Genomic DNA, 15,684 nt, shown 5'->3' on the forward strand with positions numbered 1-15,684 from the left:
TCGTAACTTTAACTTTATCGATATAAATATCGACATTGCGCAGCATCTGAGTAGCGAAGTTATTTGACATTTAGGATAGCGAATATTCCAGATAAACGTAAAGAATAGTGACAAAGGATTGTGAACTCTAAGTTCTAACTGATAAAATATAGATTTACTTAACGAACATTCGTAAATAATGCAATAGAAACAGATTTTTCGTATTTATCGGATTATATTTAAATAAATAACCACCGGTGATAGGAAATACCTCCACGTGAAAGATTTTTTAAACCGCTGTGATTTCTGCAGCTTAATACTGCACAATACGGCATTTTAAATTTAATTATCAATTTTTGTTAGACGAGCGTACGTACGACGTGAATGTCATTCGAGCATGAAGTTTACACAACAACTGAGCATAGTCTGTGCATAAAGTAAGTCGGTCGCTACTAACTGTCGGATAGACGGGAACGCCCACTTGCCATCTCCATCCTACTCCGTGCTAATATCGGGTTGATGTCAGTGCACATTCGAATTGGCCTGAAAGTGTATTTTGAACACTAGTAAAAATATGTTTCATGGCCAACTGCCAGGTTAAAAACAAATGCATGGAAATATTACCAAGCTGCGCATATTAATCTTAAATTAGCATCAAACATTATTTTGATCGTATATGGCTCCAGTATTTATATGTGCCGTTTTCAACCAAAAGGGTACTTGTTGTCGGTCGTCCATAAGACGCTATTTCCATAAAGCTTCAATTTGAAATCAACCTTATCGACAACCGACAATGTGGTACCTATTAGTTGAAAACGTCACATATATTTTCTTTACTTAAAGTAAACCCTAAAATTTCATATGAACATATAGCAACTAAGAACTAAAAACTTAACAAAGGCTTATTTTTAGCCATTATGCACTATAGTTAGGGCCAGTTGCACCAACCATACTTAACAGACTGATCAACATCACTCAACCAAGTACTATGAAAATTCCTATACAATAAAATTTTGCGAACGCTTTAACGGTGACAGACGGTTTGGTGCAACCGACCCTTAGTCGACGATTAGATAATCTTCTTTGCAGGAATCCCGATATGATTATATGTAAAAACGTTTGTATAAAATTACCGAATTACTTCGAATGAAGCAGACGCATCAGTTTCGGTTTGGACATTACGATAAATCATCGTGTAAGAAACACCTATAGCATGTACAGATGGTAGTGCATAATTATTTTCCATTGTATTTTCACGGAAACGTACGAACGTGTCTTGCTATTTTAGTCGGTCTCGGTACAAAAAGTACTGAGGTTGACTGAAGTAGCATGACAAATACGAACGTTTCCGAGAAAATACGATGGAAAATAATTATGCACTACATCTGTAGCAAACCATCAAATGAGAACTTGGGACATACATACAAGGAGAATTGCTAAACTTAGTAGTGTTCTTCACACTCAGCTATCTAAAATCGTTACGTGTTGCGCCAAGGTCTGCCAGACAATTCACTGATGGCTGTAGTTTGGTAAAGATGGAAATAGCAGGATTAGCACGTAGAGGCGCGGTCAAAGGGAAAGAAACTATTATCTGGGTGCGTGACAGGAACGCCCGCCTGCTCCATTAGGTATCTGTAAGTTGACTCTATGTCATTGTCAAATGACATTTTGAGCCTACAAGTTCAGTTTTGCAGTCGCGCACAGTTCTCAATAGTATTCCGTTTTTTGTGACATTAGAGCCCTCGTATATTTTCCGTGAGCGTGTGTTTATCCCATGTACTGGTAGGAGGCGGGCTTGAGGTGCGGCGCGGGCGGCTGGCCGGGCCCCGAGGCGGCGCCGATGGTGGCGAGGTGGCACGAGCGGCACATCAGCTTGCCTGCAGGAACAACCACACCACACTCAGACGATTGCTCATACAACTGTGGCATTTCCTCATTATTTTCAAATTAAATATATTCAAAATAATTTTCGTGGAAAGAATTTATTAAGCTTTATTTTCTAAAAGGTTCCAAGTTTCTTTAAAATATATGTTGTAAAATGGCCGCGACATACGGACAGACAGACGGACAAAAGGATAGACAGATGGACGTGACGAAACTATAAGGGTTCCGTTTTTGCCATTTTGGCTACGGAACCCTAGAAAAAAAAAAGTCGACGAGTACCTTGAATTTCTGATTTTCCCACACTGTTCCATATGGATTAACCCCTTGAGTCTCACGAACGCGTTATCACAGTTTGATTCTAAATTTTAAACCCCAAGGTCGATTTTTGACTGGCAAATTAGACCCAGGGGACTAGATATACTGACCGGCGAGCGGGTAGCAGCGTTTGTCGGGCTCGTCGGTGAGCTGCATGCCGCACACGCAGCACATGTAGCAGTCCACGTGGAAGTCGCGGTCCATTGACACGACGCGCACCGTCTCGTCCGTGCCCTCCACTGGGGTTATGCCTGCAACGGAACAACAGTTTAGCTTAGTGCTCCTAGCCTCTGGAGTTACTAGTCTATCCAACTAGGACTGGCAGCAGCAAGTACTAGGAACCCCAAAATTTGTTATTTCAAATGACAAGCATAAAAAGCAGTTTAGTATACCGTTTTATATTCATAGCAAAAATGGTGAAATCACTAAAATAGCGGATGCGTTATATGTAGGTACATACCCATACGACGGTACACGAAATAGTCATAGCCATAGAAAATAAATGATTTTTCCCTATACAATCGCCATCAAATATACTGGACCGAAGACGCATAAAATTGTAAACCAACTAATGGTTTAGCTAGCTAGGTGTCGATATGAAACGTTGCAAATACTCAAGATCAATAGTTGGCCTGATGATGGAACCAGGAGGTGGAGGGCAGAACTGAACTCCTCGATAACTTTAAGGTAAGCCCTTCAAGATTAGCCACATTACTTTGATGAACAATATCTTATCTTGGTATTTTATCACGGACCTTTTGGAAGAGATTGATCTCGTAGAGAATATTACGCGTCTACAGACAGATCCGTGGACAGATCAGAGATCAGGGACATACTTATGATGTGTTATCCAATAGTAGGTACCCACTATAGCTTGTGATATTTTTTTTATTTGAAAACGACTTAAATCGTTTTAGTGAATGAATCGATTCGTTTTCGAGGTTAAATAGGCTAAATTATTTACAGATTTTGCAAGAATTTTGAAAGGTCTTAATTTTCAGTAACACGAGTCAGCAGCAGGAACGAAGAAAGATGAGTTACCTTTCCCGCAGATGGCGCACTTGGGCGCGAACATGCGGTGGGAGTCGTTGAAGCAGTATAGATCATGTTGCCCAAATCCACGGTGGAGGCCGTCACACTCTACATAACAGGAAGATGAGTTACCTTTCCCGCAGCTGGCGCACTTGGGCGCGATCATGCGGTGGAAGTCGATGACGCAGTATAGATCATGTTGCCCAAATCCACGGTGGAGGCCGTCACACTCTACATAACATGAAGATGAGTTACCTTTCCCGCAGCTGGCGCACTTGGGCGCGATCATGCGGTGGAGTTGTTAACGCAGTAGATCTTGATGTCGACATCCACGTTGAAGGCCGTCACACTGTACACAACAGGAAAATACGTTACCTTTCCCGCAGCTGGCGCACTTGGGTGCGAACATGCGGTGGTAGTCGTTGACGCAGTAGATCTTATTGTCCACGTCCACGGTGAACGGCACGCCGTCGAGACACTCGTTGCAGACGCAGCAGCGGAAGCAGCCCGGGTGGTATGACTTGCCCATGGCTTGCAGGATCTTAAAACAAGGAAACATCATGTTAAAATTATATCTAATGTCCTTTACCAACAATGGCAACTTTTTCGAAAATTTAAAATAGTGTTCTATTTTTAGACGACTTCAATTTCATAGAAGGAGGAGGTTCTGTATTCGGTTTGGGCAATTTTTTTTTTATGTATGTTCACCGATCACTCAGAGACCCGTGGTCCGATTTGAGTAATTCTTTTTTTGTTCGAAAGATACTATTTCCAAGTTGGTCCCATATTAATCTGGTTCTGATCTGATGATGGGATCCCTGAGGAATTAGTAGTAGTAGTAGTAAATCACTTTATTGTACAAAACAAAAATTGTTAACATGAAATTCATATAAATTCATATAGGAATTGAGGGAACTCCTCAATTTTTAAAGGCACATGTATGGTGATTCGAGTGTTTTCATAAGCAACTTGAGCATTTTCCCTCGAAAATGACCAATTTGATGAAGTGGACCTGATGATGATTGTTTTGATGATAGTGATGATAATTTTTTTAATGTAGGATGTTCAGCGATTATATACTCCGAGACGCGTGGTCCGACTTGAACAATTCTTTTTTTGTTTAAAAGGAACTACCTCCAAGGTGGTCCCACATTAATCTGGTGCTGTTCTGATGATGGGATCCATGAGGAATTGAGGGAACTCCTCAATTTTTAAAGGCACATGTATGGTGATTTGGGTGTTTTCTTTAGCAACTCGAGTATTTTCTCTCGAAAACCACCAATTTGATGAAGTGGAGCTGATGATAATGATTTCAGCGATTACTCCGGCACCCATGATCCGATTTGAGTAATTCTTTTTCTGTTTGAAAGAAGTTACCTCCAAGGTGTTTTCGTAACATTTCTGGTTTTGATCTGATGATGGAATCCGTGAGGAATTGAGGGAACTCCTCAATTTTTAAAGGCATGTGTATGGTGATTTCGGTGTTTTCTAAAGTAACTCAAGCATTTCCTCCCAATAACCACCAATTTGATGTAGCGCAACTGTAGCCTAACCACGAGTTTGACACTAAATATTCGCTAGCGTCTTCATAACTTACTTTGTACACTAATATGCCAGTACGAGCGAGATGCATAAACAGTAAGCACGCGATAGCGAATATATCAATGTGAAACTCGTGGTAAGGCTACTGATGATGAAGACCACGGACGAAATGTGGAACTTCCCTAGTGTTGGAAACAACCAAAGAGACTAGAGGTGAGGGGTAGGTGTGAGAGGTGAAGGTAGAGGGTATTAGTGTTTGGGGGGTTTGAGGTTGGGGTTGAGGGGAGGGGAGTTGATGGGTCGGGGACTGAGTGGTTGGGAGTTAAGGTATTGGGGGTTAGGGTGAGGAGTTAAGGGATCTGGGGTTAGGGGTCGGGGAATGGCGGTTGAAGGGTTGGTGGTTTAGAGTCTAGGGGTTCAGTGATCAGGGGTTGATGTGCTGTGAGGTTGAGTGATCGGAGGGTTTGAGGGATTGGGTCAGAGGCGGGGCGGAGAGTGAATTCAGTGACAGGAATGATTTCCCAGACGGACTCGAGGAAAATTCTGATTAAAGTTAACGAATTTAAAGTCAAACATGATTATGTTTTTCATTCATGCGTCACGCTCTTAACAATGTCTTAAAACTAAAAATGGAAAAATAAAAACTTTTATAAAACTAAAGATAAACCGACTTCAAAAAGGAAGAAATAAAATATTATCCTTTTTAGGGTTCCGTGTTTAAGTATATGCGTTACCAACTGATATGTTTGAAGTCGGTGCCAAGCCAAGTAGTAACAATACCAGTCAAAAATAATCAGCTTTATGTCTACAAATTCCATTACAACTGTACAAATATTATAAACGTGAAAGTAATTCTGTCTGCCTCTTTGTTACCGTTTCATGGCTAAACAACTGAACCGCTTTAGCTGAAATTTGGCATGAAGGTTGCTTGAATTGTTTTATATTTTGAAATGTAGTCCTCTGGATAAGCGACAGAAAATAACTGAGTCCCAATCCCACACTTGCGTGCTATGGACTGTTCAAGAATTAATAAGAAATGCTCTTTAAAAAATACGACAATAAATAAACGTATCAGATTTACACTAATGTGCCGACAAGCATGGTACGAACTGTGCTAAGAAGGTTCAACCGTGTGTTCTGTTCTGAGGTGTGTTCTTAAATACCTACAGAAAGTTCGTTTATTGTCGTTGTGTAACGCTGCGTCTTCTATAGGCGAACACTCGCGAACGCGAAGAGAAGCGACGCGGCGCGGCGCGGCCGGCCTAAGCCGTTCGCGTTCGTAACGAGATCGCCCACGTAGGACACTTCTATAGGTATCAAAGGCACGGCGCCTTAATTAATAGGCGCCGTGCTACGCCGCTTCGCGTTCGCGTGTTGTTCGCCTACGTAGTACGCTGCGTTAGGCAATCCAACGTACATACTTATATAGCCGCATCCTTATCGAATTGCACCAAAATCACTATGAATATATGGTTCAAAATTTGGCTTGGCACCGACTTCAAACATATCAGTTGGTAACGCATATACTTAAACACGGAACCCTAAAAAGGATAATATTTTATTTCTTCCTTTTTTGAAGTCGGTTTATCTTTTTTTATAAAAGTTCTTATTAAACCTTTCAGTCTCATTTGGCCTCATTGGAAAAGTGACCACCATTACAAAACTTGTTTTTTAATACTGTAACTTACCAATTCCATGATCAAGTGTCCGCATATTGCACATTTTTCTGCAGTCTGTTGGAATCCGGAATACTAAAAGTTAAAGGAATACAAATTAAAGTTAATTAGCCATTCTTCACAAAGGTTTACGTAATATTTAAGACAATTTAACTTAATGTGATCAGCTAACAAGGTTTGTCCTTTGTCTTCTTACTACATAAAAATCAATAGAAAGTTAATTTGTTATTGCTTAATAAACACAGTTATCTCAGTGACACAGTTTACAATCATGTTCCAGTTGACAAGTATGTTACCAAATAGTCCTCCTCGCAGTACACTTTGCCGTGTACGTTATAGAAGTCCTTTCCGCGCAGCGCACGCCCGCACGAGCAGCATATGAAGCAGTTTGTGTGATACAGGTTGCCCATGGCTTGGCACGCCTGTCCCGCGCCCGTGACGCCTGTGCCGCACGTGTGGCAGATGCCTGCAACACATGATTGGTATATTTACAAACTAAATTAAATTATATATTTGTAATTAAGGATTTACAAAACACAGACACACAGACAACACACACATACACAGGACATTTAGACAGGAAAAGGACAGGACAGGAGGAGGAGGACATTTAGAAAATACACTAACAGCAAGTCAAAGTAATGCTCACCAAAGTATTCTCCTTCCTCATCCTGCCTTTCCATTTCCTCTTCGAGCTGTCTTGTGAGCTCTTCAATTTTGCGCTGTGCCTCACTGGGCCCGGCAGGACGCGGTGGTGTGATGCTATATGGCAGCAAGCTCTTTCCGCGTCCACCTGAGCCGCGTGAGCCACCAGACACGCCAGACATGCCCGATACGGAACTAGGTGTTGGGCTTGGAGCTGGTGACACTGCCGGGGAGCACAGGGATGGCAGACCTGACACTAAGTTTCGAGATCCTAGAGATTCTGAGCCAGATGACATGTTATCTCTTGTTGTAGGAACTGTTGTTGCTGGAGAACCTCCACTCATGCACACATAGTCTGAACCATTGGCATCATCGACTATCTGCATCCGATTAACTGGTGGTGGCTTTGCAAATCCACCATTTATAGCTGGTGGCTTGTCAATTCCTGGATTAGGCTTAGAGTGATAAAACTTGGGGTTTTGTTGAACTTCAGTAGCAGAATAAGCCTTTGGCCTTTGAGCACTTGGGGCTATTGAGGCATAAATAGCAGTTGATGGAACAACTTTACTGTCAAAACTGGAAGCGCTGCCATTCTTAAGAAGAGCTGTGACATCTGTGTACTTAGGTGGAGCCGATTTCATAACTGTGTAATCACTGCTAGAGCTGACTTGGGAGGAATTATATGGAGGCGGTGGAGGAGTTTTTTCTGATATTCCTTTGTCATTCATTAACAACTGAGAAATGCTCCTGTTGGATGCAGTAATAGGCACTTGTGGCCCTGGCATTGATCCTTGCTGCACAAAACGTTGTTCATTCTTCTGAAGTGGTTTATATTCATTTTTCTTATCACCATCTGAACAAAGCATATTTTCGTAGACAGTGGGGTTATGTTTAGGCTTAGCGTTGACAGGTACTTGCGGTTGAGCCTTGCTGTAGCGCGTATCGTAGTAGCCGTCGGACACGGGCGGCGGCGGCGGCGGCGGCGCGCCCGCCTGGTACAACTGGTGGAAGTACGGCGGCTGTTGGGATCGCTGTTCACCGTAGTATTCTATGTTTTCATACACAGGAGGTGGAAACTGAGAATTCGGGTTTGCAGGAATCTCGTACAGATCCTCAGTTTGGTAACTGAGCGACCTCTGCGACTTACTATCGATGGATCGTGTTGGGCTCGCGGGGAGTGCCGCCGTGTTTATATCGCGTTTGTTGATCGACGCTATCGTTTCTACACGCTTTGGAGTCGCGAACTTTGAAGCTGCTATCACGTTTGAACGTTCGTAAAAACTGTAATCCTGTCTATTAGTCTGGGTGTTGTCCAGAACGAAGCTTTCGATCGCTCCCACAGGCCGAGCCTTGGCGAGAGAGTTTGTTTTCGATGTTGCAGCCCCGTGCGCTTGCTCAGTGCCGTCCTCATCTTTGTTGGATAATTTCAAATCTTGTAGTCCTAGGATGCACCGCTGATCTTCAAAGTTATTTCTTCTCGAAGAATCCATTATTTATATAAATGCCAATCGTTAAAACTGCCTAAATAATGATTAACAGTTCATTTAGATACGTGAATCATAATCTTTTGCTTTTGCAAAGAAAACCTCAAACAAAACATCAAATCGGATTGGTATAAAGGTCGTTTCACACAACGCTATTAAAGCTGCTCTTTTGTGTTCGGGCCGTGGAGGTTATCAAGACCGAATTCAAAGGTAAATAGGATACTAATTCAAAGGTAATAGGATACTAATTTAATTGTATCTTGTTCGACAAATATATCAAAATTTAGGATAATATAATAATAACTACGTATAAAGTCTCCTCCACACTCATGCGCGAATCGCGGCGCGAAGCCGCGAACGCGAGTGTGGAGTCTAGTTCGCTAATCATCGAAATCGACTCCACACCCGCGTTCGCGTTTCGCGCCGGGTAGTCTGGAGCGTTTTAAGGTCATTGTGCGACGCATCCATAAGTAAGAGCAAGAAAGCGATATCTCTTTCTCGCTCTTACTTATGGGTGCGACACACACGCAACGTTTTTTAAGCTCTCGTGCTTATGGGGCCTTATTTCCTACCCTTTTACATGACGTTGGCTACGGGCAACACCGCCCTAAAGTCCATTAAGAAAAAAAAAACCACGCAACGCAACGCGTCATTTCTCTGATTTCTCATTTATTTCAACTTCATTTTCCTCGGCTAATGGCCGGTGGTATGGTATTGCATAGCACATTATAACACAAGCAAGTAAGACGCACTATACGTCATTCTTTCATTTCATCACAAGGGATAACTGCGTATCCACGCAGTTTTCCCTTTACTAGCTTTGGTTTCAAACTATAAATTGTAACAGCAAGCCATCAAAATGTACGACACAGAAGATGATCAGTATGAGGAGGAAGACGTTGAAGAAATTTCGTCTGAACTCTGGCAGGAAGCCTGCTGGATTGTCATCAACGCATACTTTGATGAAAAAGGTTTAGTACGTCAACAATTGGATAGTTTTGATGAGTTTATTCAGATGTCAGTGCAACGCATAGTAGAGGATTCGCCACCAATAGAATTACAAGCTGAAGCACAACATGCTTCGGGAGAAATAGAGGTACCACCAAAATACCTTTTGAAATTCGATCAAATTTACCTCTCCAAACCTACGCATTGGGAAAAAGATGGTGCTCCATCACCTATGATGCCAAATGAAGCTCGACTTCGTAATCTGACCTATTCTGCTCCACTATATGTTGACATAACTAAAACCATTGTGAAAGAAAATGAGGATCCCATTGAGACGCAACATCAGAAGACATTCATTGGTAAAATTCCTATTATGCTGAGATCAACATATTGCTTACTTAGCAATCTAACTGACAGAGATTTGACCGAGTTAAATGAATGCCCCCTTGACCCAGGTGGCTATTTTATAATTAACGGTTCAGAAAAGGTCTTGATAGCTCAGGAGAAAATGGCAACAAATACAGTGTATGTGTTTAGCATGAAAGATGGAAAGTATGCCTACAAAACTGAAATAAGATCATGCTTGGAGCATAGTTCCAGGCCCACGTCCACTCTTTGGGTAAATATGATGGCTCGAGGTGGTCAAAGCATCAAAAAATCTGCTATTGGTCAGAGGATTATTGCCATTGTGCCCTATATCAAACAGGAAATCCCAATCATGATTGTATTTAGAGCTCTTGGATTTGTAGCAGACAGAGATATTCTTGAACACATTATTTACGACTTTGATGATCCTGAAATGATGGAGATGGTTAAACCATCACTTGACGAAGCTTTTGTAATCCAAGAACAGGGTGTTGCACTCAATTTTATTGGATCTAGAGGTGCCCGACCTGGTGTTACTAAGGAGAAGCGTATTAAATATGCTAGAGAGATCTTACAAAAAGAAATGTTGCCTCATGTTGGAGTTTCAGATTTTTGTGAAACCAAAAAAGCATATTTTCTGGGTTACATGGTGCACAGACTGTTACTTGCGGCTCTTGGACGGCGAGAGTTGGATGACAGAGATCATTATGGAAATAAGAGATTAGACTTAGCTGGGCCACTGCTAGCCTTCTTATTCAGAGGTCTGTTCAAAAACTTGTTGAAGGAAGTTCGCATGTATGCTCAAAAGTTCATTGACAGGGGAAAAGACTTCAATCTGGAGCTGGCTATCAAAACAAAAATAATCACAGATGGGCTTAGGTACTCACTTGCTACTGGCAACTGGGGAGACCAGAAGAAAGCTCATCAAGCTAGAGCTGGAGTGTCTCAGGTGTTGAATAGATTGACCTTCGCTTCAACACTCTCACATTTGCGGCGTGTGAACTCGCCAATTGGACGTGACGGCAAGTTGGCCAAACCTCGTCAGTTGCATAATACTCTATGGGGAATGATATGTCCTGCTGAAACTCCAGAGGGAGCTGCTGTAGGCCTTGTAAAGAACCTTGCTTTGATGGCTTACATTTCTGTAGGAAGTCAACCTTCCCCCATTCTAGAGTTCTTGGAAGAATGGTCCATGGAAAACTTGGAAGAAATAGCTCCATCAGCAATAGCCGATGCAACTAAGATATTTGTAAACGGGTGCTGGGTAGGTATTCACCGTGATCCTGAGCAGTTGATGGCTACATTGCGTAAGCTTCGACGCCAAATGGATATCATTGTTTCTGAAGTAAGCATGATTCGCGATATTAGAGACAGAGAAATACGAATCTACACTGATGCTGGCAGAATTTGCCGTCCATTATTGATTGTCGAAAATGGAGCTTTATTATTGAAGAAAAAGCACATTGACAGTCTCAAAGAGAGAGATTACAATAATTACGGATGGCAGAATTTGGTAGCCAGTGGTGTTGTTGAATACATTGACACTTTGGAAGAGGAAACAGTAATGATAGCAATGAGCCCTGATGACTTGGCACAAATAAAAGAGTATGCCTATTGTTCTACATACACCCATTGTGAGATTCATCCAGCTATGATATTGGGAGTGTGTGCTTCAATTATTCCATTCCCTGATCACAACCAAAGTCCCAGAAACACATACCAAAGTGCTATGGGTAAACAAGCTATGGGAGTTTACATCACCAACTTCCATGTCCGGATGGATACTCTTGCGCATGTGCTGTATTATCCTCATAAACCACTGGTAACAACAAGGTCCATGGAGTACTTGAGATTCAGAGAGCTACCAGCTGGTATCAATTCAATTGTAGCTATTCTATGCTACACTGGTTACAATCAGGAAGACAGTGTCATTTTAAATGCATCTGCTGTGGAAAGGGGCTTCTTCAGATCAGTGTTCTACCGTTCCTATAAAGACTCTGAATCAAAACGTATTGGCGATCAAGAAGAACAATTTGAAAAGCCAACTAGACAGACCTGTCAGGGAATGAGGAATGCTTTGTATGACAAATTAGATGAGGATGGAATCATTGCCCCCGGTATTCGTGTCTCTGGCGATGACGTGGTGATAGGTAAAACGATAACTTTACCTGAAAATGATGATGAACTTGAAGGAACCACAAAACGCTATACAAAGCGTGACGCGTCCACATTCTTACGTAACAGTGAGACTGGTATCGTAGATCAAGTCATGTTGACGTTAAATAGCGAAGGCTACAAGTTCTGCAAAATTCGCGTGAGGTCCGTCCGAATCCCACAAATTGGAGACAAATTTGCTTCACGTCACGGTCAAAAGGGTACTTGTGGGATCCAATACAGACAAGAGGACATGCCTTTCACATGCGAAGGCTTGACCCCCGACATTATTATTAACCCCCATGCCATCCCGTCTCGTATGACAATTGGTCACTTGATTGAGTGTATTCAAGGAAAGGTCTCTTCAAACAAAGGCGAAATTGGTGACGCCACGCCGTTTAATGACGCTGTAAACGTGCAAAAAATCTCGTCCCTTCTGCAGGAATATGGCTACCATCTGCGAGGTAATGAAGTCATGTACAATGGCCATACTGGGAGAAAAATAAATGCCCAAGTTTTCTTAGGGCCCACTTATTATCAGCGTCTCAAGCATATGGTAGACGACAAAATTCACTCCAGAGCGAGAGGACCCGTGCAGATTCTAGTACGACAGCCTATGGAGGGCAGAGCCAGGGACGGTGGCCTGCGTTTCGGAGAAATGGAACGTGATTGTCAAATTGCTCACGGTGCAGCGCAATTCTTACGTGAACGTCTTTTCGAGGTTTCAGATCCCTATCGTATTCACGTCTGCAACTTCTGTGGTTTTATAGCCATAGCCAACCTACGTAACAATACATTTGAATGCAAAGGCTGTAAGAACAAGACGCAGATATCGCAAATTCGTCTGCCATACGCAGCTAAGTTACTGTTCCAAGAACTCATGTCAATGAACATTGCCCCTAGATTGATGGTCGTCAACTAGACATATAAGTGGATTATTTTATGTAAGACATAACTTTGTAATTGATTGGTAATTAATAAAACAATATTTCAGTTTTATTCTAGTTTTATTATCACAAATCGACAACATTTAAATGCATCTTACTTAACACAACAATATAAAAGTGGACAATACTCCTAGAATTTCTAAATAACTACCGTCGCGTGGAGCCATTTGGAACTTGGAACTTAAAGCTCAAAAGTTAGTTTGAATACAATTGCAATAGTTAGGATATGATTCATTCATACCGTTATACAAATAATTGTAGTATTGTGATGGTATAAGACATACGGGATCCAAGCTTAAATATCTCTACGTGAAGGTATTTATAATAATTTCACTCTATAAGTACAGTATCAAATGCAATAATCAAATTAAGATCTTGAGGTATATTTTGTATATATTAATATTATTTGATGGAAGTGCGTGATTTTTATCATCATAATTTATCGATACTAAGATACGAAACAAGTAACAAAAATACAAATATGTTTAGAATTAACAGAATATATTTCACAGGCTAAGCAGAAATACCTCCAGGTAGCCCTTACTTTGGTTAGGAATATAACAAATATACGTAGTTTGCTCTTATTGTACAGTTACTAACTATGCCAGTCCAACAGCATAATTGCGAAACCAAACGGACTCATTGCAATCGGTATCTTAAGTACCAGTTTCCATGCCAAAAAAAAAACATCCTCAACAGGAGTTTGAAATTCTCGCAATTAGGCTGTAATACCGTAGATCGTCCATCCGTCGTGGCACAACGGGTACGATAAATAAATAAAAAAAGTGAGCAATATTTATAACAAAAGAAGCGAAAGATAATAATAACAAAATTTACAATTAACGCCAACTTTTTAATGCCAAAGGAAACACTAGCAATTTACAGAGAGCTTATTCTTGCGGTAGGTAAGGTTCTAAGTATAAATATGAGAATAATTTATGTAAGTATTTTATGTGTATTTTACATAATCCTTGTAAAAATAATGTAGAAGAGAGATTATTTAAAAACCAAAAATATACCTAGGTTCTTTTGATAGTAATCAAGTGACTATCGCGAACCAACGACCACCACAACAAGATTGTGTTACCTTTATGGGTGCAACAACTAAAGCGACCTAAGTATTTAGAGTGAATTTACATACATAGTAGGTAGACATTAAATAGTTCGAGTTTCATCTACGCACTCATTGAAGTACAGCAGTTACTCTTATATAAGTTACGCTGTACAACTTATGTGTCTAATACACATGTAAATTACTGCATTGACATGTAAAATTAAAATTATGGAAACTTTTAAGCGTATAGTAAGTTTAAAAATATCGTTCATAATAAAGTGTGGACGTAATAGTTTAAAGGTCAAGTGAATTTATTGATTTTCATAGTTGTTATAAGGACGACTAGAACAAATTAGGAGACACGAATTGACCATTAGGTACTAAATCTTCAACGTTAGCCTACTGCCTACGACCCACTGCTGGACACAGGCTTTACTTTCTAATCATTAATTTCCTTGCAAATCTAAGGTTTTCTCACGATGTGTCTCGCCTTTATAAAAAAGCTAGTAATATGTAAAAAATTAGCTGAGTCATTGAGCTGCCTTTTAATCTGATACAGTCAGCAGCAAAAGTTGCTAAGCGGGCCAGGTGTTGTCGCGACTGACCAAATTATCTTGACGCGACTTTAATGTTAAGACAATATGTAAAGAGCGTGTCGAGATAATTTTGAACACCTCGCCCGCTTAGAAACTGCTGCCGCTGACTAGCTAGTATATTACTGTGGCAAGACGTACAACTTTCAGACAGAAGGGAATCACTTTTAACATTGAGATTCACAGAATTTTTACGTTGATAACATTTGACAATTAGTACTAGCTTTGGATCTTATGCCATTGCAATAAGGATAAAGAAGGAACGGTCAGTTACCCGTGCCGGGGGCAGGGGGCAGCAGTGCGCTCACACTTCACGTTCAGTGTTCAGTTCCTCGGGAGCGGCGGCAGCGCGCGCTGCTCGTCCGCGTCCTCGTCCTTGGGCCGGCTCCACTTGATCATGGTCTCCGGCGACCGGTACAGGAACACTAGTTTGGCGAACAGGTCCTCTTCTAGCGCGAGTTCTAAGGCTTCTCGGACCTGAATACAATTTGTTAAGGGGTTATTTTTATGAACCGGTTCGACCGTAACATATTTAAACAGAGTGCCAGTTTAGTATGCACGTCAAAATTACCCTCAGACTGACTCCCACCTGATCTAAAAACTTCTCACTATACTCTATAATACGGTGGCGGTAGCAGCGCGTCAAAAATATTTGTAGGGAAGCCGAAGCAAATTTGGCTTTCCTTTTGTTCATGAGCCGTAGCTATGAACATTAGACAAGCCGGTGGGAATTAAATTTTATGGACTCCTCGCCACTGCTACATATACTAGACATAAGTCACTAGATATGTTTTGCAATAGACGAATATGAAACAAAGAGGTGGCCTATCACATATACTTTTTAAAACTATATTTATTACATATAAATTGATACATATAAATTGATGGGCCGGAAAACATTTACGTTGTTTTTAAATTTACTAAAAAATAGATTTAAATTTTAAAAACGTCGGCGTGGGCTAAGGAAGATTAACGAACATTATATACAACATTTTCTTATCATACAGGGTTAAAAAATAATAATAAGTATATTTAAAAATAAAGTAAATGTTTTCCGGCCAATCA

General features: G+C 41.0%; 3 protein-coding genes across 5 annotated transcripts in view; 1 reads left to right on the forward strand and 2 right to left on the reverse strand.

The window, feature by feature from the left end:
• Positions 1-201: 201 nt before the first annotated feature.
• On the reverse strand, positions 202-8,700 carry LOC134740720 (LIM domain-containing protein jub). The gene is made up of 6 exons (XM_063673303.1): positions 7,078-8,700; positions 6,725-6,894; positions 6,441-6,503; positions 3,586-3,751; positions 2,289-2,429; positions 202-1,856 (listed from the first exon to the last, which is right to left on the reverse strand). Exons 1-6 carry the CDS (start codon positions 8,561-8,563, stop codon positions 1,747-1,749), a joined length of 2,136 nt encoding a protein of 711 aa, XP_063529373.1. The 5' UTR covers positions 8,564-8,700; the 3' UTR covers positions 202-1,746.
• A 503-nt stretch (positions 8,701-9,203) lies between these two features.
• Positions 9,204-13,024, forward strand: LOC134740725 (DNA-directed RNA polymerase II subunit RPB2). The gene has a single exon (XM_063673310.1). The coding sequence runs from the start codon at positions 9,417-9,419 to the stop codon at positions 12,945-12,947; it is 3,531 nt and encodes a 1,176-aa protein (XP_063529380.1). The 5' UTR covers positions 9,204-9,416; the 3' UTR covers positions 12,948-13,024.
• Positions 13,019-15,684, reverse strand: part of LOC134740723 (piezo-type mechanosensitive ion channel component) — a 64,028-nt gene continuing 61,362 nt past the window's right edge. For all 3 annotated transcript variants that reach the window (XM_063673307.1, XM_063673309.1, XM_063673308.1), the window contains one exon: positions 13,019-15,096. In XM_063673307.1, the coding sequence (XP_063529377.1) occupies positions 14,944-15,096 (153 nt within the window). In that variant the 3' untranslated portion in view covers positions 13,019-14,943. The remainder of the gene's footprint in view (positions 15,097-15,684) is intronic.

This window comes from Cydia strobilella, chromosome 4, assembly GCF_947568885.1.
Source record: "Cydia strobilella chromosome 4, ilCydStro3.1, whole genome shotgun sequence".
Classification (NCBI taxonomy): domain Eukaryota; kingdom Metazoa; phylum Arthropoda; class Insecta; order Lepidoptera; family Tortricidae; genus Cydia; species Cydia strobilella.

Excerpts from the sequence above, each read along its gene's own strand:
- LOC134740720 (XM_063673303.1), bottom strand. The coding sequence starts at position 8,563 with ATGGATTCTTCGAGAAGAAATAACTTTGAAGATCAGCGGTGCATCCTA. Across the intron at positions 6,895-7,077 it reads TGAGGAAGGAGAATACTTTG|GCATCTGCCACACGTGCGGC; the intron begins GTGAGCATTACT and ends CATGTGTTGCAG. Across the intron at positions 3,752-6,440 it reads GACACTTGATCATGGAATTG|ATCCTGCAAGCCATGGGCAA; the intron begins GTAAGTTACAGT and ends CCTTGTTTTAAG.
- LOC134740725 (XM_063673310.1), top strand. The coding sequence starts at position 9,417 with ATGTACGACACAGAAGATGATCAGTATGAGGAGGAAGACGTTGAAGAA.